Genomic DNA, 26,808 nt, shown 5'->3' with positions numbered 1-26,808 from the left:
GAAGATAATTATGGCATTTTAGAAAAAATATGTCATATTTCTTATAACTAACTAACTTACCTAACATTTTTAATCTAATCAAATTAGTTACATGGATTTTATATTAAAGACAGAAGGAGTACTAGATGACTAAAGTATACATATGTTACATGATTTCTTTAGAATACTTATGCTTATCACTAGCTTATATATTAATTTATAAGTGAGGCAAATTAATTTGAAGAAAAATAATAAATATAAATATTTTAAAATAATTTAATAACTTTCTTAATCTCCCCTAAATAATCAACTGAATCTTATATTAGGAATAAGAGGTTTGTAAATAAGCACATAACTCCCATAAGTATATTATAGTTTCGTCATAACTCACATGCTTATAATACTTCAAAGATTTTGAACTCACAACTCTATGTATAAAATAACATTAAAAAAAGTATTTGGTGTTAGCTATATTAATTTTGAGAATACATCCTTTCAATTAAATTAGAACAAGCGAATATTTTAGAAGCAAAAAGAATAAGCGAATATTTTATATCGTCATAAACGCATTAGGATATGCCGACAGGCAAAAAGTTGGAAAATAGTAATTTGGATGGATATGATACAGATGTCTCTCCAAATCTTGGGGGCAAAATTTAAAAGATGGTAATGTGATTTTTTTAATATCTATAAAATGATTTTTTTTGGACCAAAGTATCTATAAAATGATTTGCTTTAAGAGATATACTATTTATAGGATAAAGAGGAGACATTTTTTAATCCTATTTATAAAGGATTGAGAGAATTTTTTTGTATGAATGTATAATTTTACCTTTTGTTTATTATTGTGTTGACTTTGTTTGTATGAAGTATAATATATATTAAATAAGGATAAAATTAAAAAATTATTAAATTTTAAATGAGAGTTAATGAATTTTAAGATTTTTTTTAGTTTATATAAAATATATCAGAAGTGACTTATAAATAGAATTAGAAGAGTAAATAATTGAGGAAAATAGCAATAAGAAGCTTCAACTTGTTGGTGGGGACACGGGAAGTACGGCTTGACTTGTGATTGGAGGCTTGTAGCCCAAATTCTGAAAGTGATGGCAGGCGCTCCATTCATGAACCACATGTCCGATTGGGCTTTTTAGGCCGACAAATTAAGTACACTCTTCTTATTTATAAGTCCCGGAAAAAATTTTGTTTATAAATATAAATTATTTATAAATTAATTCATGATTTTTTTTAATTTTACATCTGTTGACTTAAATAAGTGGAAAAAAAAACTATACTATTTTCTTGCTACCCTTCCTTTAACAAAGACGACAGGTAGGAAAAATTATCAATTTACTCCTCCGGTCCTTAATATAGGACCTAATTCTTAAGTTGGTTTTAGTCCTAAATATAAGACCCATTTCTTATATTTATCAATTTTCTCTAAATTACCCTCATGGATACTTCTTCAACCCTAATCAAGTAGAAGAGGAAGATGGGTCATTAAAAAAATGATTATGGTGTTTTAGGAAAAATGTGTCATCTTTCTTATAATTAACTAACTTACCTAACTTCCTTAATCTAATCAAATTAGTTAAATGGGTCATATATTAAGGACCGGAAGAGTAATATATTTTTATATTTACAAGTTTGGGGTAGAGGTGGCTTATAAATAAATGTTTTTTCCCCCCAAACATGTGTTTCCCTATGAGTCATAAGAAGACAAAAGCTTAAGTCAATCTCAGTACCAAAAACCCCCAAATGCTGAATTAGAGCAAGAAAAAAAAGCACATTCGCATACCATGATTTGAATATATGGTTCGAATACATTTAACTCCACGGCAGTGACGCTGGGGGGGGGGGGAGGCTTTCAGACCAATTAAAAATAGTGTTTTAGATTATAGCTACAACTGACCTAAATAAGAACAATTTAGAAAATCAAGTATTTTTCAAATAGGAACGATCTAAAAAAATTCTTTTTTAAAAAACCGGTCTAAAAAAGTTTACTCTTTAGACTTGGTGTGCTCTCTAGTCTAGAGGTTTAAAAAATAGACTTGTTTTAGATGACATGTGAAAAGGAGGTTTATATTACTACCTCCGGTTTTAATTATAAAACCCAATTAACTAATTTAGAGAGATTAAGAAACTTAATTAAGTTAGTTATTTGTAATGAATATGTGTTGTTTTTCTTAAAATATTCTTGATAATCAAGTTTGTTATCCAGAACTACTATTATTAAAAAACCATCTTGAAAAAAATAAATAAATATAAGAGATAAAGTAGATTAGGGTTTTATATTTAGGACTAAAATAAAAATTAAACAAGATCTTATATTAAGAACCAGAGGTAGTACTAATTCTGTACTAGTGGGCATATCTTTTTAATAATTAATTAAAGTACTAAGGCCAAAGGCCCTGCAAATATGCTTACATAGTTACATATATGTCCGATTATTCACAATAATTTGACAGTTTCTCCATTATTTTGGATATATGAGATGAGTTAAATTGTCTGTACTATATGAATTAATTATTCCATAAGTTTTATACTACTCTTTTCATTCTAAATATAAGACCCAATTTGTAATATAATTTACACTATAAAATGGATCTTATATTTAAAATAAAAGAAAGTATATAAATATATATATATATATATATATAGAGAGAGAGAGAGAGAGATAATATAGTGATAATACGCTGGCGAAACAGAAAAGAAAAAAAGATAGTGATAATAATCTTACATACATCTAAGTCCGCAGACCACAGGCACGCGTTGGCATATAACTCCTTTGTTGGGCCGCTTGGAAACTTGAATTAACAATATTTTCAAAATATATGAAAAAGGTTTTGTGCTAATAAGTGTTTATTAATCATAAATTCAAGAGGGTGTTTGGATAAAAACTAAATTATGATTTTAAAAGTGTTTTTATATTTTACAAAATAAATATATAAAAAATTTATCTCGTTTTACTGAAAAATATTCCTGAACAGCTCCCGAGTTTCCCATCCATTAGATTTCAAAGTCTGAAACTTTGTAGGTCGTGCCAAAGATTTTGGACACATATGGGCGAAATCATCCTTCTAAACTTGAAATTAAGTTCGGTATTAATGGGAAAAAGTTGAGTTTAATTAGTTTAATCCCAAAAGCAAAGCCCTAATTGGAGTATTGGACCATCAATCCATCAATTCTTGTTTTTATTAGCGAAAATTTTCCCATAAATAAATCACTCTCAGAACTCTTAATTGGGGTCATTCACAGTCCGTTTGCTTTCCTCTTCTCAACGTCACGAAACAAACAATCCTTACAAAGAAATCCAGAAATCGTTCAATAATTGTCATGTCTTTAAGTTGTTCTAGCTCCGGAACAATAATCCCACGTACCCTCGTGGGAAAAGGAAGAAGAAATAGGGGCTTCTGTCATTTAGAAGCACCGAGCTTCTCATCCTTCCATTATAAATTACCCCATAACTTATTAAGGCACATTGGGTTTGTATCGAAATCCGACCAGACTTGTTCTTCTACTTCTTCTTCTGTGATGGAGGAGGACCGTAAGAACCTGGGTTTTGTGTCCGAAGCAGAGGAATATTCGAAGGAATTGGATGTTGCTGTCAGAGCGGTTCAGATGGCTTGCTCCCTCTGCCAGAAGGTGCAGGAAAATTTGATTGTTAAGTCCAAGAGTGACAGTGAGGTCCATTCCAAGGACGACAATTCTCCAGTCACTGTTGCAGGTACATGTTTCTGAATTGGAATATTGTTTTGAAGTTCTATTTCTGATTTTGATGGAATAGTACTTTCTAAATTATTTCAAAACATGTTCTGTTATAGGCTAATAGGTTTAATTCAACCCATTTTTGCCGTTTGAGTTGCTTGTATATGTGCATTTAGTGTTATTTTAGCTTACGAGAAGTTTGGAGTGGACGAGGTTTCTGTGGCATGCAAGTGCAGGGACTTCAGTAGTGTGTATAAGTTCCATCCAAACACGTGTTACCTGATTTTCCAGGAAAGTTCTATAATTAGTTTATGGATAGAAGAAAGAAGTTCCTAAATTGCATTCATACTTAGTCTGTTCATCATAATATGCAACTTTGTTCATTTGCGGTCAGTAAGTAAAAGAGAAAATGAAAACTTTGTCTGCTACTCAGGGACAAATAGTTTAATGAGTTAAGGAGTTCTTCTGTCTTCTAAACTACTTTGAAGTCAAAGTCAAAATTTTTGGCTGGGAAACTGACGAGGTTTCCCGGGTTTTCGAAAGTTCAAGTTCCAGTAGAGGGGGGAAAATTATTGGTGAAACAAACTGTCTTCAAACTCTTTTCCTGGGATGTCTTTACTAGGAGTGTTTTTCTGATATATCTATAAAGCAGTTCTTGTTACCATACCATGTCACCTATTTTAGAATCTTGGGCTGAGTTGTTTGCTCTTCTTTATGTGTACAGAAGTCCAAGAAAAACTAAGTACCTGCTTAATCTAGATCCTCAAAAAGATAAAGAGGCATAACAAAAAATTTACGGACAAAGCAGAAAACTTAATACAAAATAACTCTTGCTTGTGTGCCAAGAATTATCGTTCTATTGCATAAAAGCAAGGCCATAAATCTCCCAGCCACAACAAATACCATATTTGCTTGCAACATAAAATTTATCCTGTGTGCTTTCTTTCTATTATTTTACAGTTTACACATGATGCCGTGATTGATCAGACTTTTTCTGTCAGCTTGTTGTATTTATTTTCATACTTTAAGATGCTGATCATTTGGGACTCTTTCATGTTGCATCATCTCTGTTAAATCAGATTGGAGTGTCCAAGCAGTTGTCAGCTGGATATTGTCTGAGTGCTTAGGAAGTAAAACTATCTCAATTCTTGCTGAAGAAGATGTTGAAACTCTCTCCAAGACTAGTTCATCTGCACTGTTGGAAGCTGTTGTTTATACTGTGAATGAATGTCTAGCTGAGGCGCCTCAATTCGGAGTTGAAGCCCCAAAATCAGCTCTTGGTGCTTCTGAGGTACTTGAAATCATCAGCCGCTGCAACTCGGTTGGTGGTCCCACTGGAAGATTTTGGGCGCTTGATCCTGTTGATGGCACACTGGGGTTTGTGCGTGGAGATCAATATGCTATAGCTCTTGCACTCATAGAGGATGGAGAAGTAATACTTGGAGTTCTTGGGTGTCCTAACTACCCAATGAGAAAGGAATGGTTAACCTATCATCATCGCTATCATAGGATTGTATCTAAGTTGACTCCTCCAACATCTGAAACTTGGGACAAAGGTTGTGTGCTCTATGCTAGAAAGGGAAGCGGCAGGGCTTGGATGCAACCACTGGTCCAGTTCAACAAGTTTGTGTGGCCAAATTATGCAAGAGAAGTGTCAGTTTCTTCCATTGACAATCCGGCGTTGGCAACTTTCTGTGAACCTGTGGAGAAGGCCAATTCAAGCCACTCTTTCACTGAAGGACTGGCCCATAGTGTTGGTCTCAGGTACATCTCTATTCGTCCCAATTGGCTTGTTTAACTTTGTGGGGTTTTCCTAGGCTGTATCAAGCCATAAGGGCACATGATTTATTTCCCATGCTCTTTTGATCTCTCAGAATAACCATGTTAACTTGGTGTTAAATGCACATTGAGTAACAATGGTGTTCTAAGGACATGATGGCAAGCAGCGAATCTATGTCTAGCTGTAATTTATCAATCATTCATTCACTTATATGCAGGAAGCAGCCACTGAGAGTGTACAGCATGGTAAAATATGCTGCGATAGCTCGTGGTCATGCCGAGGTTTTCATGAAGTTTCCTAGGTCTGGTTACAAGGAGAAGATATGGGATCATGCTGCTGGTGTCGTTATCATACAAGAGGCGGGTGGTGTGGTGACAGATGCCAGAGGCCGTCCACTAGACTTCTCAAAAGGTGCATATTTAGAAGGTCTTGACAGGGGAATAGTTGCTTGTGCTGGAGCCTCACTACATGAAAAGATCATAGATGCTGTGGATGCTAGCTGGGGTTCTTCTTGCCTTTGAGGCAGTTATTATAAACCTAATGTATATACAGAACGTACTAATATTTATCTTAAGCTTCTACAACATCAGATAAAGTGAGCCTTGTTTTTCTTCTGAGTGTTGTTACTGGTTTCAGTTTGTGAATCTGCAATTACTATTGTTTGGCATTATATGGATAATGAAGTCATTGTGAATTTATAATTCCATTACATTCCGAGTTCTGAATGACATAAATTTCAAATATCTTTTATGGACTTCTATACTACTGAAAATATATCCAAGCATCTCTGTTTCCTTATAGTAACCGAAACTTTTTCATGACAGATAAAACCCAGCCAGCCCTCCATGTCTCTAAATCTAAAGAAAGATGCTTCAAAAGATCAACTGGGGTTTGAAGTAACAATACCTGATACAGAGAGAAGGCACTGAAACATTATAAGAATTTTCATCTAAGGGATAGGTTCAAATGTATACAAAGGGAAAAATTTCTAACTCGGGGGATAGTTTCACTAATTATTTCGCGGTTTATGCTTCATCAATAGAGATGGATAGACCTACTTGGTAAGCCTATTCATGTTGAATTCAGATATTTGGGCACAGTCGTTAAGACCAGCTGTATCAATAGAGGAAGTAGATAGTGCAAAATAACAGATATAGTATTTCATAAAGAAGCCATAACATAAACTTTGAAGTAACCAAGACATTCACAAACAAGCAATGATCTCCGTTTGATCTGCATAATCAATTAAATATCTGGGAATGACACATAGCTGAAGTGAGTCAACAAATGGTGAGAGGGCGGCTTCTTCCTCTGGAGAAACACAGAACAGAAAAGTCAAAAACTTCATTTCTTGGAGTGACCGAGCAGTGTGACTCAGCTTTGGGATAAAACGGGCAATGTCTAAACCCTTCAGTTGACAGACATGAAGGAGGGAGGGTGATGGGTGGGTGGATGGTGGATTCGTTGTCATGTTAACAGTGCAAGAATCAGAGGCGGGCCCTTCCTTCAGCATTGGCCTCCTTGGTTTTCGACCAATTCAATGCTGTTTCTGTAATTATATCTGCATTGTTTTAGATTTATTTTAAAGGATACTTTAAATTTGTTGAGTGCCACTTTTTTTATTTGTAAGATGGACTCTTGACGTCATCGATCATTATATTGCGAACAAAATGTTAAGATCAAGATCAAGTTTTCTTTTGCTTCTTTTTTTTTTTTTAATGAAAATTATAGTGGCATGCAATCTGGATTAATAATACATGAATTGATGATTGTATTTTTTTTTCAAAAAAAAAAAACAAAGTGGTGGAGGAAGTTAAAGAGACTGGCCTTTTAGTGCAATTATAAAAGGAAATAGAACCATAAAGTGAAATGATAGAAAGATGCATGAATGTGGATCCCGTGACTCTATTGTGAATGTCAAAATTGCTGAAAAATTGGCCTTCTTGTGTGATGCCAGATGAGGGAAAAATGAAAAATTTCCACTCAACCTTTTCTTTTGTTTTGAAATCTACTACATGGTTAATGATCTGCTTTGATATCATGTCTTGTCGGAGCACGAAGAATTTGACAAAGTTTTCAATTACCTGTTTAAAGAGAAACAAAAATAGCTTTAATTCAATGTACTCCTCCCACCGTCCCTAAATATATAATATATAGTAAAATTATGCAAATCAAAGAGTCAGTTTGTGCAGTGCTCAAAAAAAAAAAAAACAGAGTTAGTTTGTGTTTGAACAAATTTTTTTTTTCCAAATCTGTTCCTAAAAAGATCTTTTAAAATATCATAAAATTCTAAACTATTTCTTATAAAAAGAGACAGACTGAGAGAGATTAAAAAATTATACTATATTTAGACTATGGTCAGCTAAATACTGCCGAGATATTAAATTTATTTTACTCTTATTTGTGAGCCATTTGAGCCTAATCCTTTTGTAATTGGGCTTAAGAGCCCACAAAACATCAAATGTTCGCCATATTAAAGGCTAATCAATACTGCATTGGGTTAATGCCTTTTAGTGGGGTATTTTTATAAAAATAAGGTTTAATAGAATGAAGCAATTTATATTGATATGGCATGGAAAGAAATAAAATGAACAGTTATATATTAGTTGGATGATAATATCCAAATAAAAACATATTAATATATTTTATTATCGCCTTTTAATTATTTTAAACATGTACTACTATATTTGATTTAAAAAAACAAAATATTCAGTTTTCAAGCTTTTAATTGTGGAGTCCAGTATTCAAAAATCATTAATAAATGCCGCCAGCGATTCGGTAGGGTTTGGTTATGCGTTGTTTGATGCAACCGGGTTTGAAAACATGTCCTCAACCAATGTTTTAAAAGCCGGACCAGAAGTCGAACCGGAAAGATCAACGGGTCATGGTTCAATCGGTCGGATCGATCAGGCCGTTTGGTCGAACCGGTGACGTAATAATTAATTTAAAACAATATTATATACATATAATTAGTATATATGAAAAATATCAAATTATTAAATAATTTAGAAATGCATTTAAATAATCTAAAATTATAATGAAATCATTGAAAAAGGACTAAAACCTTATATATTTAAATTTATGTATGTTTAAAATATTTAATGATATTACAAATTATCAATTCATTCAAATCAAAATATGTTTAAAAAAAAAGACCAAATATCAAAACAAAAAGACTAGCGACTCACGATTTTAACACCACAATATATGAAATTTTCAATGAAATAATACTATATGGTTATAAATAGTCTAAAAATATATTAGGATATTTAAGGGGATCAATTTTTTTATTTTTCTTCTATTTTTTTTAAATTTTTTAGTATTTTTCAGTCAGGCTAAAAAACCGTCCGGTTTTCTGAAAACCGTTCCGGTTCCCGATCCAACTCCGGTTTCCGGCTTAATAACGGCTCAACTCCGGTCCAATCCGGCTCAACTATGTGAACGGTTTTTTGGTCCAAACCGAGCCGTTAACGAGTCCGGGTGACGGTTCAACTGGTCTGACCGTCCGGTCCGGTCCGGTTCTTTAATCATTGTCCTCAACATTAATTCTTGATATGCTCAATGATCATTAATTAATATTGCTTCCCCGTACGTGCTACTACAGTTTGTTTTCTTTTCTTTTCTTATTAATTTTAGTATTTTAGAGATTTTATTATCGTTGTGATAAGATTTTATGTCTTCTTGTTAAGTCATTACTCTTTGAAATTATCACACGCGTACTAAAATTGCTCCGAAACTTATGGAATACTGGGCTGTTTGGAAGGGTTTAAAAAATCCCTGAATGTTTTATATAAGTTGAAACAAAATTCATTTCATATACTTGTCTTGTATTCTGTAAATGATTATTAAAAAGCTACTTATAAGCTGTTCCAAACAGGTCTATTATCATTCATGAATTGATATACGTTTCACATAAGTCGAGACAAAATTTTTCTCACATATTTACCTTGTATTTTATAAATTATAGTTAAAAAAACTATTTATAAGCTATTCTAACAGGGATGATGGCCTAAAAATGATATGGATATACTGATTTTCTTTTTTTTTTGTTGACAAAAGAAGTCTAGGTGAGTTAAGTCTAACAGAATAATGACATGACTTTAGACTTTGAGAGCATTTTTTCTTTGTAAGTCAAAGCATTTTTTTTTTCCAAGAAATTCAGAATCCATGACATTTGGAGGATTAATTGAACTTTAGTAGACACTCCCACCAATAAGATTTATTTTGTCATGTAAATTATACTATAAAATAGGTTTTATATTTAGAATTTGATGAGTATTTGTTTTTGTTTTTGTATTTGGAGACCAACGCTAGACTATATAATCGATATATGTGTGCGTAAAGTAAATATCATAAAACATGGCCCTATAAATTACAATGATCAAATATTCAAGCCTTCCCATGGTTAAAATAATCAATTTAGAATAACTATATTAGAAGTAATTTAATTTGTAAGTGTCTTAATAAATGTTTTTTGAGCTGAAATCCACTCGGTCCTTCATAGCCCTCAAAACTTAACTCACCGGCCAGCACTTTTCCTTAGGGAACAGTTCAACGTGAAATGAATGTGCCAAGGAAGATAAGCAAACGTAATTGGAAACTGAGAATTTATTGCATTATTAAGAAGTTAGGCCTATCATTTATTGCTTCCATGTTATCCTAGCTTCTCTCTATCGCATATTTTTATGAAAGTTAAGAATGACACATGCAAGGTGCCCGTTTGGCCACCTTTCAATGCATGTTTTCCTCCCTCCCTGCCCCCCAAAGTATGGACGTGATAATATGAGTTGGACTCGTAAGTTTAACCCATAAAAAATAGCAGGTTAGCCAATCCACCTGCAAAATACTCATAGGGTTTTTTGGCTCGCGCTGCATATATTCAACTTGTTATGAATCTATTGGTAAACTGCGATTGGCTTGTATTACCATCTTTACCCCACAGACAAAGACCATCCTTTTTTTTTTTTTTCCATAAGGCATCTCTAACCCTCTCAATAAAATTAAGAAGACTTGAGAAAGATTTTTTTTTAGTAACATACTCCTTTAGTCCTATTTATAAAACAGAGAGAGAAAATATTTTTTATCCTATTTATAAGTCATTTCATTAAATTTTAAACATGCAATACTGTTTCATTCTTCATGTATTATAATATAAATAATTATCTTTTTTAAAAGATGTATATATTAAATAGAGATAACATTGAAATTTTGTTATATTTTAATAAAAAGATAATATGTTTTAATATTTTTATTAGTACGTGTGAAATATGTTAAAAATACTTTATAAGGAGGACCTGATGGTAAGAAGTACATATCTATGTATGTACATGTATGGATTTGATTACCCTCTTCACCATCATCCTCACATTATTAAAACTCCTCTGCTCTCTCTGTGCTGACGGTTTCAACTCACTGTCCCTGACCATCACATGAGAATTTAATCCCTGTCTCCCTATGCATTCACTCATTAACTCACTTTCTGATCTTTCATCTTCTTCCTCCTGATGATTTATTCAATAAACTCATCTCAATTTTCTATAGTCGGTGTTAATTGACCCCTAAATTTACTACACCTCACCGGGTTATTGATTGCTAAACCTTCTCTATCCCACCTTCCCCTCTAGCCAGCTCCACCTGGAAATCAAAGTTGACAAAGTGGTGATACTTGAAAATTTGAGGAGTATCTCCCTCAAAAAAAAAAATAGAAATATATATGGAAAATCACAGACCAAATTAGAAAGCTGGGATCAGGGAGTATTAATAACTTGAGATAAATTCGGGTTGAAAAACGCAGCACTAGCTATAGACCGGGCGTGGTTGTCAATATCTGACGACACACGAAAAAGACAGAAGACAAAATCAAGAGAAGATCACGGGGGGATGAAATTAAATAAGTAATTAAAATGACCAAATCACCTATAATATATAATTATATCACAGTACTGTCCTCTGATTCTGGCTGATAATGCCACACATCATCAGAATATTTGACTTGCAACTTCCAAGTGTCCTCCATTTCCTTCACGGATCGGAGGATCATTTATGTCATTTGCCGATTCTTATGCTGCATCATCCATCTGTAATCCCAAAAGCATTCAGTTTCTATCTTTCTTTTTTCTTTTCTTTTTTGCTTTCTTATTCTGATACGTCAACCTTACAACAGAAAAATTCAAACTGATCATAAATTAACGACTGTGTCACCAAAGTTCTGCACAAGTTCACCTCGGAGCATTACCATACGGCAAAGCTATATACCATCCCATAATTTTAATTCAAGTTTTCGAGATTTTCAAACTTGAAGCATTATTGAAGATCCCAGCAATTTGCCATCTGTGACGAAAAACTTTCACAACCACCAGAATCGAAGGAGCAGGGAAATCTAAAGCTTTACGCAATCATCACACCCATGTGTATATATACATATCAGAAACGATGAACTATCCGCGTAACCAAGAATCTGTAAAGAATGACATGCTTTCCGTCGCACATGATCCAGTTTGACATGCTTATCAGTTTATGGTCATGGTCCGTCCCATTTCATCATATAAATTTTCAATATATATAATGAGATTAGTAGCAAATTTGTCCGAAAATATACCATCGGAGTTACAGGTATCCAAAAGTTTTTTTTAAAAACAATATTACTCCGGAAGCATAAACAACATAGCAATGTTGCTTTGACTGTTGCCCTCACCAAGTAGACGAGCTGGAGAGAAAAAGCGGGAGATAATGAGGTGAGGGTGACGTGGAATAAAGAAAGAAATAGATGACAAAATGTCATAGCACATAAGTAATTTGGTCAAAATTGTGATGTTTTTTATCCTTTTAGATGATATTACTCTTAAAAAAAATTTCAGATACCTGTAGCCATTGACAGCATACCTTGGACACAAATTTATACTTATTCCTATATATAATTATGCATGAACAGAGAGAGAGAGAGAGAGAGATGGGTAAGAGCGAGTGCCATAAGTGCACGCCACCAACTCCTGAGATCATAAATCCCTAGCAACTGTCCTCCACACCCTCCCAATAAATGCTCCATAGCCTCTTTTCTTAATCATCCCACTAGCCATCACAGTCATTTAATATATATATATATATATATATATATTATATGATCATGTCCCACTATCCTCTCTTCTCTCATTATCACATATCCTCACGCGCAAAACTCCATTTTCTCTCATATAGCACAGACTAATATTTCAACTTCGCTACTCCAAAATGAAAACTATCACCACCACCGCCTTTGTCTTCCTGATTCTCTTTTTCATATCTTCCTTCTGTCTGGCAACTCGACCCGCTACTGATCGCTTCAAGGGGAACAGCGACAAAGGAGGAGGAGGAGCAGGGGACAACTATGGCGGTGCTGGAGGGTATTATGGGCCGGGGGCTGGGTTTATTCCCGGATTCGGGAAGGGATTCGGGGATGGAATTGTTGGAGGAGGATACGGGGCGGGTTATGGAGGTCCGAACGGAGGCTCCTCCAGAGGTGGTGTCATAAGACCAACCGTTGTGTGCAAAGAGAAAGGCCCTTGTTACCAGAAGAAGGTCACGTGCCCCGCCAAGTGCTTCTCCTCCTTCAGTCGCTCCGGCAAGGGATACGGCTCCGGCGGCGGAGGCGGCGGCTGTACCATCGATTGCAAGAATAAATGCACCGCTTATTGTTAAAGTGGCCTTAGCCTAGCTTATATCTGGTACTATCGGAGTTATATACCGTTATTAGTACTCGCTTAGGCTTACTTTATCACTCTCTCTCTCTCTCTCTATATATATATATATATCTATATCTATAGGTTGGCTTGTTTTGGGGGTTTGCTTATGATAATCTCTATAGGAAGATCGTGTATGGGAGATTATGTGATGGCAGAGGGTTTGTGGACTCATTTGTGCCTATAATAAATTAAGAGAGTATCTGTATGTTACTATTAATTAATCTGCTGTTTCATCTCTCTCGACCCAGTCTTCTCTTGTATCAATTTTCATATGTATACTTAAGTATATTCATTTAACCAAAACAAAAGAGAAAGTAAATTAATTATACATAAAAAGTACAAACGTGAGCCTTAAACAAAAACAATACATGTGCATATTTGCTTATGAAAAATCGTCATGTTGCAGTGGCCTTAGCAGCTTTCATGGTGTAGGCTAGATGTGAAGTGCGTAGAGGTTTGGCTGAAATCTGCTTTCTGTGTTAAGGGATCATGTCACTGAAATGCCTAACCTAAATCCTTTCGTGTTGGTCTATATCTACCATCCACGTGCGTTCAGTTCAAATCTGGATTCTCTCCTCCTTCAGCTCACTAAAGTAGAGCTTACATATTTGCAGTTTGTTTTTTTAAGAATGAACGCAACATCATACTATTTGTGTTTAATAAAGTTGTTTATGGTATTAATACGTAGATTTTGTGCTTTCATGACCAACAATAAATTTGAAAGCTTGAGTTCAACATCAGGTTGTTAGCCCAAAAATAAAAACAATCAATAGAGGTCACATTAGCCGAAAATATCCCCTCTTCTCTTTTTTCTTAATATGAAAAAGGGAGCCTTACAAAGTGCTTGGATTAGCTTGAATTAACTTTTTGGAAGTAATTTGAGGTATAAAAATGTTTTTACGGCAAGACGTGAAAGTGATTTTACAATTTACAAGATAAATATATAAAAAAGACGTTTTGTCTTGACATGTAAATATTTTTTTTACAAATACTTTTAAAAAGTTCCCAAACTTCCCCCGAGCATTTCCTATTTACTTCAGTGTTTCTAAAATTTTTTTATCAAGAGTCTTTTTAAAATAACTTATAAATAATTTTATCTCAACCTGAAAAATATTTATAAATACTCATAATCGCCAACCCAAACAAGTGCTCATCATCTATCTGGACGGTCCAGATTTATTTTTTAATTTTTTTATTTTTTAAAAATAATTATTTTAATAGGTATAAGATAAAAAATAAAAATAATCTTATAACTATCATTCTTTAAAAATATAATTTTTTCTATTTTAAAATAATATTTAATTTGGACCGTCCAGATTCATCAAATGAGCACTAAATGGGAACCCAATTTGCGTCTGGGAGCATAGCGTTAGGTTCGATGACGAGGAGGAGATCTTAAGGGATAAAAGCAAGAGGAATTTTATGGGTAAAAAGGAAAGAACAGAGATTTTAATATTTTCTCATTTGTTATGATTATAAGAGTGAGAAAATTTTGATAATCCCAATATATATATCCCCACTTTTGGATGGGAGGGTCAGGAGGGGAGAAAACCAAACAAGAAAAAGGGAATATTGATCCTTCCTATTTTATTTAACCAAGGAAGGAAGGGGAGCAAAATTCTTCCACTTCTCTTAAAATTCCTCCAGCGGTCCAACCAAACATACCAAGAAAGAATCTTTAGACGTCAGGTTTGGAAACGTCCTAAAGAGGCGACTGCCAACCAAAAAATTTAAAAAAGAAAACATGTAAAATAGACACACAAGTCAACAACAAACGAATTTATAACATCTTTCTAACTAGGTATTTAGGTATGGATCTGCATAATAATAATAATAATAACAATTAAAAGCTAACAAACCACATGTTAAAGGATGAAAGAGGCTACGAAAACATGTTACAAACAAAATCACGCTCAATACAGTGCTCGTACCCGCAATTTCTGACACTGATGATTTACAACAAAGATGGGTAAACGCATATACGTGCAAAAGGTAGCCACTCCCAAGACACAGTGAATCATCACAGTGCAGCCCTCATTGCTCCCCTTGCAGCCTCCCGTTTCATCTCAGCAGCCTTTCCACTCCCACGGAAGTACATATACACTTGCTGTATACACAACCAACAAGATGTTAGGGTCAACATTCTATCAACATGAAAACAGTATAAATTATTAGGGGCACCCATCTGTAAGAGATGGGTGGTTCCAAGCTCAAGTGAACCATGTAATGAACAGACAAAATAATATCGAGGTTGGCTATTTGAGTTTATAATTACAGTTGACTATTGATTTACGTGTTTTTGAATTTTTATTCTTTAAGCCCTATAACTACAGGGAAATTGCTCTAGTTTTCAAGTGTAAGATGTAACCTGAATGACCCAGATGCTGATCAGTGACTCAATGCAGAATAATCCAAATCCAACGAAGTAGAAAATCTGCAAACAAAGAAAAGGGGAAAAAAAAGATCAATCATTCAAAAGGTGGAAGAGTATGTTCCTTGGTTCCTGCATGATCTGCAAGAGACCACGTTTCGTAGCTCTTTTGCTACAAATCTTAAATTGACTGAACTACTCAAAAAGTATATAATTAAACAGATAGAGGATAAAGAAATAAGAAATGCTCCTGCACAAGCATACTTACTCCAATCAAAACATGGTCGCCCAGCACATCTATTGCAGGCAAAATTCCTCTGCACGAATGACACAGAAAACAACTTCAGATGAAAATAAAGCGAAAAAACAGACAAAAGCGGTTTACCTGATTATTATGTTCATCTTATATCCAAGTTCCGTTAAATTTGTATGCAGTTTTCTTTTAATACAAGTGTGTGTGTAGATCATAGAAGATATTTCATAACTATGCTCCTCTTATGCAATGTTAAAACATTACTTCGAAAATATATATTTTAAAGGAGCAACGTACGTCAGGGATTTTCCTTTGAAGACAATAGGAGGGGCAACAGCAGCAAATATGCAAAATCCGATGTGAATCTGAAACCAGAAAAAGGAACGAAGATAATTAGCTTTACTTTGATGTTAAAAAAAAAAAAAGCTTTAGCTTTACTTTTTTCCCCTTCTTTTCCTATGGGTGTCAAGTACAATCACTTTACCAGGTAGAACAGAAAAAACCACGCAAACTTCATAGCACCTTCACTCCTGGAAAAATAACAAGGAACAACATACACAAATTGAGTGAAGCCGGGAACATAATAAAACTAAGTGTCTGGAATGTGGTATTTTTGATTCCACGGGATTTAAGATGCAAGAAATCTGAATACCCACAATTTAAGTTCGCAGCATTTTAACATCCATTTGTGTAACACAGGCAAATATGCACATATGTCTATACATGTTTATGTGTCCACAAGTGCATGCAGAGACACACATGCATCCACTTTCACACATATAATACATGGGTAGGGCATATGACTGCCCGCATGCGTGGGATGAACATGTCTGTGGGTGGATAGTATTCATGTGGTATGACCAGACGCACATGTTATGTATTCATGAACATATGTATTCATGTGTACATACAAGTATAGATATACATATGTATGTACATTATTATACATTGTATATTTCAACATGTGCATGTGCATATCAAAATGTGAGCATACGAGCACGCATGCCTAAATTTTTGTTCATGTAAATGTCCATGCATGTGGACACATATATGCATGTGAAATAAAAATAATAAATCTCTCTGGCAAATAACACAAAAAATAGAATTTCTCTTTTTCAAAGAAAACGTATTTAAAAATGATAGGAAAATGTGCGGGGAGGACTAGATAATCCCAGGAAACAAAGGACTATGATAGGACTGCTTTTGATGATCAGACATGCAAAAGGAAAATTAGAGAAATGCATGAAAAGGGAAAAAAATACTTTTTGTTGGGCAGAAGTTTGACTGGCTATTTTGAAGACAGAAGTAGACGATAGAGTAGCTATAGGACTGCTATGGTCAGGGTCTACGAGTTGGGGGCTGTGAAACTATAAATCTTCCCTTTTGGTTGAGCACGAGGTGTGAAGAATTTGAATTGTGGTCTTGGCCCCTCTCGAAAATTTAGCAAGTCTATTAGTTATTGGGTTGTATCTTGTTCTGTTTGTGTATCTTGTTCTGTTCCTTGTTAGTTTGTAATCCTCACCATCATCGTAGCTTATGCAGCTTATGTATCAGTATGTAAGATTCATCTATTGTCCCTTGTTATTCAGTAAAATCATTGTCGATCTCAAGTTTTCCCCACTCTCTTGTTTATTTCTGATTTTTAGTGTTGTTGTAAGCCTGTTTAGAAGAGGGTCCTATCAGACTATCACTAAGCAAATAACAAAGTTTTTTTTGCTGAACTTGTTCATACAAGCTGAATATTACTCCAAGAAGTCTTGCAACATTATTCATGTAAAGATGCTTGAAATTAGTTACATGAAAAAAACAACTGAATGCATGTAACACAGGAAATAAGTACCTGAAAGCACGATACAAAGGGCGATACCACAGGAAGTAGGCTCCAGGAACCCCTGCTATGAAGTAGATGATAGAAAGAAACCAAATTTTTACACCTACAACAAGCAAGGAAAGGGTCAACATCACAGAATTTGAAAACATAAGATTTTTTGTTCCAGCTGCTGAATAACCTGAAACTAGCTGCTCGTTCCACATATAAAATAAACTAACCTTCGCCCTTAATCCAAGCTGCAGTTACAGCTATGATATTCCATAAAAGGCACAGCGCCAATCCTGTATCATATCATTATTTGCCATTAAATATGGGCTATTTTTCAAGCCATCTTAGAATTCAAATTGAACAGGGAAAAAACAAAGCGTCAGTCTCTAACTATTTACCTCAATGCATTTTAGTTCCCTTTGAGTTTTTTTTTCCTCTTTTTTTTTTTTTCCCCCAAAACTTCTCTAACAGCACTTAATTTGTGCTTGAGAAGAAAAATAAAATTTAACTGCTCAAAATCAGGACAGAAAACAAAAATTTAATCACTGGGCATAACTAAACCTTTTCACCTCCTAACTTCTCGCATAACATTTAAGATTCACAGAAGTTGGCGAGGTGTGTGGGTTTCACAACCCTTTAGCTGGAGAAAAAAAAACTAGAAATAACTTTACCCATTGCCCATCAGACTTTTGTAGGCATCTATGTATGCAATATTGAACAAAAATTTCCAAGAAAAGTTTTTTTGGGAACAAGAGCCTTTCCAAAATATATTGTTCCTTGAAGTTCCGATAGCAGTTTTATACGTTACACAATCATAATATCCAAGTGTTGGACAAGTAAACAATGTCATTGTAAAAAAGAATAAAAATAATAGAATTGAAAGGACTGTACCTAACAACGTAGTAAAGGCAACGTACTGCAGTCTTTGGAGATGAATTGGTATTTCATTAGCAATATCATGATGGATAATTGGGAAAAATGGTGGCCAGTTCTTCTCCTCAATAACAATACCAGCTGCGAAACAAAAATTGACTCATGACTAGCTTCAAAAATTTACCCCACAGATAGTTTTTTTTTTTGTCGAAGCACAAAAAGTATTACTCCAAAGTTCTCTAAAAAATGACTTAGCATGTAGTGATCAACTTTATAAACACCAGCATAGCAAGCAGAAATATGTCTCTCTGCTATTTCATACAAGATGCCATCAATAACTGTATGAAATAATAAGGACCAATAAAACAATTGTAGGAAAATGTAAATTAGAAAAACAATTACAAGGAGTGATGTAATATTGGTAAACTTTGAAGGCAATGAAACTTTTTCCTGAAATTACAACAGAGGAGGAACAAAGGAAACATTCTGTTCAGCTTATGTTCAAAAATGAACTATCCGCGCCAATATAAACACTAAAATCAACAAAAAGAAAAAAGAATTCCTACAGAAACACAATGCACAATGAAGATTTAAACAAAAGAGTAATGCTCTTCCAACAAGCCCAGAATGAGGCAACCCACATCTTCAAACTCAATATTCAAATACATTTAAACAAGGAAAGTAAATTACCTCGAGCAGCAGCTTCCTCTTTACGTCTTACTTCCTACATTTTCATGGATAGATAAACAGTTATGAAAATAAAAGAGAAAACAATAGATACAATTCAAATTTCCAGTATCATTGGTTAATAAGAAAGTCAGCAGATAAGATATTCTCCAGATAGAATACTAATTAAATGCATATGCAGTTTAAAGAATAGAATGAAGCATTATCATGAAGCAGAGTTAGGAATATGCGAGGCTTATATCATGGATTAGCCTGCTTTCATATCACGAAAATTTCACACTTCCTTATCAAATCCATAATTCAGGGGAAAAATAGCAGTAGTGGCATCCACCAGGAGCATTAGTGACCATGAAGAAGAATGTATTCCACTCTCTCTTTCAGATAAAAGAACTTTTGATAGATAGAAGAAAATTTTGGAGGATAAGATGCCCTCTCATAATAAAATGTTATAAGAGAGGGCCGGGAGAAGAGATGAAACGCGGAAACAAAAGACAACATACAACAAAATAGTACCCCAGTCTTATTGAATATCAACTAAGGGAACTCCCATAAAAACATTAAGCGCTTCCGCAAACAAACGCAAAGCAAAATGGCAAACCTGCTCCCTCCTTTTCAATTCAACCTCCTTGGCTTGGAGTTCCTTCTCCTTCTTTTTTAAGTCCTGGTGATGAAAAAGATGACAATGAGAAAATCCGATGGCAATTCTTCAACAACACATATAAGAGAGCAACAGATGGGAAGAGAGGGATAAGGTTTTCAACAACCTCAATTTTATTCATACCGTTGATGTATTATCAAGAGGTATATCAATTGTTGTGCCAAAGCCATAATCAGCGGGTTCTGGATTAAGAGGTGCAAGCCTTGAATTTGCAGCAGGGGCAACGCTTCCAGGATTCTAAGAATGTCACAAAAATAAGTTGCATGAGATATAGGCAAGCAGCTGGAAGCCTTTCACAGGGTTTTTCATCTATTATGAAGAATTGGTTGAGAGATAGAATATTTCAAAATAGCTAGGGCAAACATAGAGGCAGAAAACATTTAGTGCAAAGTTGAAAGGGAGGAAAAAAGAGTGGTGGGCTTCAAAAGATTTGAATGGCTAAGATTGCTCATTTGTTCCTCTTATACACCACCATCAATGGTTATGCTTTTTAAAGCTTAAAGAATCACCACAGCATATGAGTAAAATCATGTATTGGCAGCCTTCGATTTATAAACTCACAGTTGTGTAAAATGCACCTCCGCCATAGTTTGACTGGTTTGACGTTTTTCCCCTTACTGCTGGGTCCTGCGAGTTTATATCACAGAGGAATTTGCAATAGCATCGATTCATTTTAGCTCAACAATATCATTTGCAGATGGAAAATGATATTAAATATTAGTCTGCTGAAAAAAAAAATCTTTGGTGAATTGGAACAATTTCCCCTCCCCTAGAGCTACCTAACTACTTTTTGGTGCTTTGGAATAATTGAACACTTATGAAATTTATTGAGCAATCAAATTTAAATAGACATTCAATTCTAGATAAGGCGGTGAGGCACAAAAACTGAGCAACAATAGCCCAACGGTGGGACTGGATATGCCAACTGCCCAGAAGTGCTAAATAAGTCGTAAACCAGCAAACCAAACATCTCAAAGCATTTTTCTGCTCATACAAGATTGTTGAGTGTTTAAATATAGATCATTTGTACATCAGCTATCCCAAACCTAAGTTACACTTCCACAAAAATATAGGCTTAAGCTTCAACTGAGTGACAATGTATACTTTTCATGAATTTTACAACTGCTTCGAAGGTACACTCGATCAGCGGAGAACGCCTCGCACTCTCTTTTCATATCATTATCAGAAAAGTATGACAATAAATCAGTAATCAATTTTCGACACTACGTCTTAAAGTATGGCTAGCTTTCATCATGCGAATGAAATTTGAAAACTGGCGTGATTGATTTTTTTTTTTTTTTGGGACCAGCATGGCGTGATTGCTTATCTTCATGATACATCACCGAAACACATTAAACTTCGACGACAACAGCAACTAAAACCCCGGTCAGGTAGAAGCTACGGCCGCAAATTATGAACTTAATCCCAAAGGCACCATCTCGACAGCACAAACTTTAGCTGAAAACATTAAATCCTAAATCGAATATCAGATAAATCAAAACGAGAGAACATAAAGGCCCAGAAATAAGTCATCAAACAAGTCAACCGCTACTCAATTACAGGAATATCAAAAGTCTAAATCTCTAAAATTATCTATACACTGTTCCACACTCAAAAACACCGGAAAAAAAGGAACAAATTTAACACGAAAAAATGGCACAGTTCAAAAACAACTGCACCAGAAAAGCAAAAATATACGAGGAAGGGAGAGAAGGACTTACAGAGAAGGGATTAACCTCTTCTTCATCGAAGGGGTTACGGTCGTACCGACCAGCCATCAGAAAAAAGTGAACGGTGACAGGTACAAGTCCCAAGAATCAGAAGTTGAAAAGGCAAAGATCAGGACGTTTACAGAGGAAATAGAATCAGCAAGGCTCAAAAGGTGAGGGCTTAGGAATGTTGAGATGCAGAATTTTGGATTTCTTCAAGTGCAAGAGAAAGGTCAAAAGAAGAAGAGGCGAAAGACGGAGAAAATCAAAAATTCCTAGGAGCAAGATGAGATGTCTTCGGTCTCGGTCAGCAATAGCATAATACACCTTTCTACGAAATTTCGAAAAAACAAAGGAAACAGCGGCAGAGAGACTCTACGTTTCACTTTCGTCGTCGCTCGCATAAATTATGCGCCAATGTATAAACAAACATACATACACGAGTATATAAAATTTGAAAAAGTTTTGAATTTTATGAGTATCAATGCATTAGTTGTTGAATATTTGTAAGAATTAAGAATTTTTCATGATTTGAAAATAATCAAATAACAAGATTTCCAATTTTCTCATGAATTAATCATTTCATTTTCACTGAGGGGAAGAAAAAGAATATTACCCAAAGTTAAAAAAAATGAAGAAAAAAAAGAACATCTTCCAAAAAGAAAGTTAAAAAAAAAAAAAGGTGTAAATATGTGAGTTCTCATCAACAAGTCCTGATTTGCAGAAACGAGACAAAATATCATTCATTCGTGACCGACAAGATTATTTAAATGCATAAGCTGTCAAAAAGGTAAACAATTGGAGAATTCAAATTTTGTAATGTTGTTCTTTTCCCCAAAACATTAAAAAAAAATTGAGTTCTTAATATCTAATAAATTTACAAATATTTTTATTTTGGCTTAGTAATATTTGCATGGGTAAATGTTGTACTATTTTATAAAGAAAAACAAATTTCCCATTTCATGCATAAAAATTATTTAATTATTAAAAGGATGAACTAGACATTGGAGTTGATGTGATTTTCATGGTTGTTAAGGGATGAAATCCATGGTGAAGGGATCACAAAATTCAAGTTGGGCAGTTCAAATTAAAAAAAAAAAACGATATGAGTTATTTGTGACGAGAAAATAAAACTAAAAGGAAGTTTTCCACACTATTATAACACCAGCAATATTATATGAAAGTGAATATTAGACTTTAAAAGTACAGTATCAGTATAAAATAGGGCAGCCGATATGAGAACATTGATATAAGATGTTTGGAGTAACTACTGTCAATTAAAAAAAAGGTAAAAAATCATTTGAGATAATTTAGTCACATACAAAAAAGACTTTTAAATGTATTGGTGAAAAGAATTAATCAAGCAGTATTGAATCATCAAAAAAGAATAGAAGAAAACCAAAGAGAACACTTAATAAAATTATTGAGCAAGATTTTTCAACGAACACTATATCCAGAAATATAGCCTTTGATAAAGCTTAATGATATCGTGCAATTTATATAACCAGTCTCACTTAATGGAATAAGTTTTTATTGTTGTTATTAAGGGAAGAAATTCAAACCGCGTCATGCTGAAACATTTAATTTAATATTATGTTTTGCCGTGCGTGAGAGATTATTGCAACCCATATGTATATATAGAAAAGGGCACTGCGTCTGTATTTTTTTAATTGAAATGTCATTTTCTTCTTGGCCTTAACATATCATTAATATACATACTACACACCAAATCCTCCTTTTAAATAACAGGTCAACTACTGTGCTTTTTTTATTAAAAAAAAAGTTGTTAAGTACTTTGCCTTCATTTAAAAGCTATCGAGGTTCCGATCAAGTAATCCTTCTTTTTTATTTTTATTATTTTGTCTACAAGTAATCCTTCTATTTAAACTAATAAGAAACATCGGTTTTATTAATTAGATTTTTTTTTAATTGGGGCATGTATTCAATTAGATATGAAATGGGGGAGGAAACTAATCCCTCTTCCAAATCTAAATGACTAATGACCCTTTTGGCTATGGATAAGGACGGTGCGTGTAGGGGCTGATGATTGCGAGGAGCATAATGCTGTGGATTGTTAATCCTTTTTTTTTTAATGATTTTTTTATATTCTTTGTTTATTCCACAAAAAAAAAAATCCCAAAGAACTAAACACCGAGGGTGTATCTACTATTCCTTCTTGTGATGTTTTACATAATATTCATAACTAATGGCAAAATTTTCTAATTGATTAACCTAAAACCGATAACTAATGACAGCTATTAGAAAATTTTTGAAATTAAAAAATAATAATTTTAAGGAAAAATTGCAAATAAAGACCCCTCAATCTGTAAAATTTTGATTTGGGATCCTGATTTGAAAAATAACAAATAAGAACTGAGTCCCACTTTTGCAAATATGAAATATGGGTGAAATGTCCAAAGTGCCCCTCATTCAAATTGTGATTTGGTCTACTAAAGTTATCATTCGCTAAAATGAACTTGTCATTTCTCATAATCAACTCGTTATTTGGCATATCCTCAACCAAGTTGTGATTTAGTTCACTGAAATTGTCATTCACTAAAGTGAACTTGTCATTTCTCATAGTCAACTTATCATTTGACTGAGGGGCATTTCAGATATTTTATCACGATTTCATATTTGTAAAAGTGGGACCACGTCCCTATTTGCTATTTTTCAAATTAAAGGTTTCAAATCATAATTTTATATATTATGGGGTCATTATTTGCAATTTTCTCTAGTTTTAACCATCTTGGCTTACATGTAAAGTAGTTAATTCAAGCATTAAAAGAAAAGGACAGGCGGGAGTATTAGATGATTTTGGTGCGAAATACCAATTTAATTTGTAAGTAATATCATAACTTGGAATATTTAGCTTGTTAAATTACATATCTTTATTATCCTATATCTTAATGAGCATATGACAAGGTACCGGTCATGGAGAGGTACGCCGAAGTAATAGAGTTTTGGCATGAGGAAGTACCAGACAGAATATACATTGCAATTTTAATTTAGAAGACATGGAGATGAGACTGGAAGATCAAGCCGTTTCACATTAAGATAATTATACAAAAACATGAGAAAATTGATGGAGATATTAATTATAGAATTAAAGCTAGGTAGTTTAAATTGAGAAAGCTATTAAAATTATTTGTCAACGAAGTATCTAATAAAGTGAAACGAAAATTTTATTGAACTGTTATAACAGCAGTTATGATATATGCTAATGAATCCTAAGCTTCAAATGGATAACACAAACCAAAAAATGACGGTAGCTGAGATGAAAATTGAAGTGAATGGGCGGTCATATAATAAAAAATAAGATAATAAACATAAACACAAAGAGGTTGGAACAGCTTCTATTGAAGAAAAAAATGATAAAAAATCAGCCAAGATGGTTTATTCATGTTCAAAATAAGAGTGATAATATGGGCCAACCCGTAGGTTGTAGGTTGGCCCATGACGGGTTAGAGCTAAACCGTACGAGTTGAAAAGACCCATATAATGACGGGTTCGCTACTGCCATGGTGAGTTGGCTTCCGTTATAGTGGGTTGATGCCAACCCGTCAACTATTATTATTTTTTTTAACTTTTTTATTTTTAAAATATTTTTTCTTATACAATATAATAAAATTTTTACTTTTCCTTCAAATACTTAATTGAAAATATCAAATAAATGATATTGATATTTTTTAAAAAAATTTTAGATAGAATATAAAATATAATTATATAATTATAATAATTAATAAAATTTAAAAATACAAAAAAAATAAATGTCAGCTAACCCACAGCGAGTTGTGGGTTGTACAGTGCAGATTAAAAAGTTTTGTTTGCTAACGAGTTAAATTTTAACCAACCCTAACCTGTCATTTTTTATGGATTGGTGAGTTGAATCTGCAAGTGCAACTCATGTTACCAATTCTAGTTCAAAAGTTTTTGGATTCACTGGTAAGAGTAGTTGATAAAACAATATGAAATTTTGTAAAAAGAGATGGAAGAATAATCAATAAAATTATTGAGCAAAATCCTCCCGTTAACAACCTATCCAAAAATTTTGGTCATTGATAAAAGGTTAAAGCGCGATAGTTCTCATTTAGGGGGTGTTTGGCTTTTTTGCCAAACCATGGTTTGGTCCCAAACCATGGTTTGACAAAAAATTTGCCAAACACCCTCTTTTTTTTTAAAACCAAGGTTTGTGACAAAACCTTGGTTTTGGCCAACAAAACCTTGGTTTGGGATAAGCTCGCGGGAGTAGCTTCTGAGGGAGAATTATTGGCTCCAACGGTACATTAGCTCATGGTGTGGGAACAAGCACGCAGAGGTCCGTTCAGCTCCCATTAACGCAAAGGTCCAATATTCACCGGCTTGCCGGTGTTGCTGGCCACGGTGCGCACCACCGTGTCCACCTCGTCTCGCACCGACTGCCACGATCCCCCCCTCTTGCGGTTGAAGAGCTTCATGACGCAGAGCTTGCGCATCTGGAGCCAGAAGGGGTCGTAGTGAGCGAAGGCCATGTCGGCGCGGTCGTAGGTGAGGTAGCTGATGGCTATGGTGGCGGGTTGGTTGGAGATGTTGTCGTGGACCTGAAAAACTTGGCGAGCGGCGTCGGGGTCAGAGATGGCGACCATGCGGAGGAAGCCCATTTTGAGGTGGAAAACGCCACCGTATTGGGAGGCGAGCTTGGCCAGGCCTCTGTGGGTGAGCCGGTCCATCATCAGCATGTTGCTGATGATGGGGAGGCCTTTTGGCCCAGGCGGGAAGGGCAAGCGCCGGCGAGATTGAGCAAGGAGGCCGAGGAGTAAGAGGAGCGGGATGATGAACAAGAGCGCCAAGGGCAGGGGCCGGTGAAGAGAATCCATTCGTATGGGTTTTGAGCGAGGAGGCCGACGAATTGTGATATGAACATGATATATGCAATAAATTAAAATGAAAAGGGTAACAGTGTGAAAGGAGTTAACGGCCGGCCGGAAGCATTGAAGGAAAGGAGGGAGAAATGTGAGATTTGACAGCATGCAAGTTAAACAAACAATTGGGTATCGGAGGAGCATGGAAAGGGAGATATTTTTGTTGGTGGGGTGATCAGGTGGACCATAAATATCTCTACACATGTTGCCAAAATATATATTATTAATAAATTTGTTACTTAAAATAAACATATATTATGAAATATATCTTATATGTAATTATCATTTAAACTTATGTCCTTTTTAGTAATTTCCACATATCTAAAAACACTTCTGACATTAATTATCCAAA

General features: G+C 34.4%; 4 protein-coding genes across 5 annotated transcripts; 2 read left to right on the top strand and 2 right to left on the bottom strand.

The window, feature by feature from the left end:
* Nucleotides 1-3,252: 3,252 nt before the first annotated feature.
* On the top strand, nucleotides 3,253-6,210 carry LOC114744700 (PAP-specific phosphatase HAL2-like). Its single transcript, XM_028932869.1, has 3 exons — nucleotides 3,253-3,706; nucleotides 4,767-5,451; nucleotides 5,685-6,210. Exons 1-3 carry the CDS (start codon nucleotides 3,316-3,318, stop codon nucleotides 5,986-5,988), a joined length of 1,380 nt encoding a protein of 459 aa, XP_028788702.1. The 5' UTR covers nucleotides 3,253-3,315; the 3' UTR covers nucleotides 5,989-6,210.
* A 6,465-nt stretch (nucleotides 6,211-12,675) lies between these two features.
* LOC114744721 (glycine-rich cell wall structural protein 2) lies at nucleotides 12,676-13,422 on the top strand. Its single transcript, XM_028932893.1, has one exon. The coding sequence runs from the start codon at nucleotides 12,695-12,697 to the stop codon at nucleotides 13,139-13,141; it is 447 nt and encodes a 148-aa protein (XP_028788726.1). The 5' UTR covers nucleotides 12,676-12,694; the 3' UTR covers nucleotides 13,142-13,422.
* Nucleotides 13,423-14,947: 1,525 nt separating this feature from the next.
* On the bottom strand, nucleotides 14,948-21,872 carry LOC114744714 (secretory carrier-associated membrane protein-like). Of its 2 annotated transcripts, XM_028932884.1 has the most exons (13): nucleotides 21,568-21,871; nucleotides 20,408-20,473; nucleotides 19,970-20,083; nucleotides 19,787-19,849; nucleotides 19,192-19,225; nucleotides 18,520-18,642; nucleotides 17,859-17,921; nucleotides 17,650-17,743; nucleotides 16,294-16,339; nucleotides 16,107-16,174; nucleotides 15,825-15,873; nucleotides 15,554-15,619; nucleotides 14,948-15,292 (listed from the first exon to the last, which is right to left on the bottom strand). In XM_028932884.1, the coding sequence occupies exons 1-13, from the start codon at nucleotides 21,622-21,624 to the stop codon at nucleotides 15,206-15,208; spliced, it is 930 nt and encodes a 309-aa protein (XP_028788717.1). In that variant the 5' UTR covers nucleotides 21,625-21,871; the 3' UTR covers nucleotides 14,948-15,205. The 2 variants fall into 2 exon arrangements, with proteins under 2 accessions (XP_028788717.1, XP_028788718.1); XM_028932885.1 differs by lacking the exon at nucleotides 20,408-20,473 and having other exon boundaries at nucleotides 21,568-21,872.
* Nucleotides 21,873-25,889: 4,017 nt separating this feature from the next.
* On the bottom strand, nucleotides 25,890-26,411 carry LOC114744723 (cytochrome P450 84A1-like). The gene has a single exon (XM_028932894.1). The coding sequence runs from the start codon at nucleotides 26,409-26,411 to the stop codon at nucleotides 25,890-25,892; it is 522 nt and encodes a 173-aa protein (XP_028788727.1).
* Between the last annotated feature and the right edge of the window lie 397 nt (nucleotides 26,412-26,808).

Source organism: Neltuma alba, unplaced genomic scaffold (assembly GCF_004799145.2).
Source record: "Neltuma alba isolate B1F8T4 unplaced genomic scaffold, ASM479914v2 tig00004432_pilon, whole genome shotgun sequence".
In the NCBI taxonomy this organism is placed as follows: domain Eukaryota; kingdom Viridiplantae; phylum Streptophyta; class Magnoliopsida; order Fabales; family Fabaceae; genus Neltuma; species Neltuma alba.
The sequence above is the reverse complement of the archived record's forward strand: the minus strand, read 5'-3'. Positions and strand labels throughout refer to the sequence as shown.

What these genes read in the sequence shown, in the direction of transcription:
- LOC114744723 (XM_028932894.1), bottom strand. Translation starts at nt 26,411, where the DNA reads ATGGATTCTCTTCACCGGCCCCTGCCCTTGGCGCTCTTGTTCATCATC.
- LOC114744721 (XM_028932893.1), top strand. Translation starts at nt 12,695, where the DNA reads ATGAAAACTATCACCACCACCGCCTTTGTCTTCCTGATTCTCTTTTTC.
- LOC114744700 (XM_028932869.1), top strand. Translation starts at nt 3,316, where the DNA reads ATGTCTTTAAGTTGTTCTAGCTCCGGAACAATAATCCCACGTACCCTC. An exon ending in TTCTCCAGTCACTGTTGCAG is followed by an intron (nt 3,707 to 4,766) that starts GTACATGTTTCT and finishes CTGTTAAATCAG; the next exon opens with ATTGGAGTGTCCAAGCAGTT. An exon ending in GCCCATAGTGTTGGTCTCAG is followed by an intron (nt 5,452 to 5,684) that starts GTACATCTCTAT and finishes ACTTATATGCAG; the next exon opens with GAAGCAGCCACTGAGAGTGT.
- LOC114744714 (XM_028932884.1), bottom strand. Translation starts at nt 21,624, where the DNA reads ATGGCTGGTCGGTACGACCGTAACCCCTTCGATGAAGAAGAGGTTAAT. An exon ending in AATTGAAAAGGAGGGAGCAG is followed by an intron (nt 19,226 to 19,786) that starts GTTTGCCATTTT and finishes ATGAAAATGTAG; the next exon opens with GAAGTAAGACGTAAAGAGGA. An exon ending in TCAGCATCTGGGTCATTCAG is followed by an intron (nt 15,293 to 15,553) that starts GTTACATCTTAC and finishes TTGTGTATACAG; the next exon opens with CAAGTGTATATGTACTTCCG.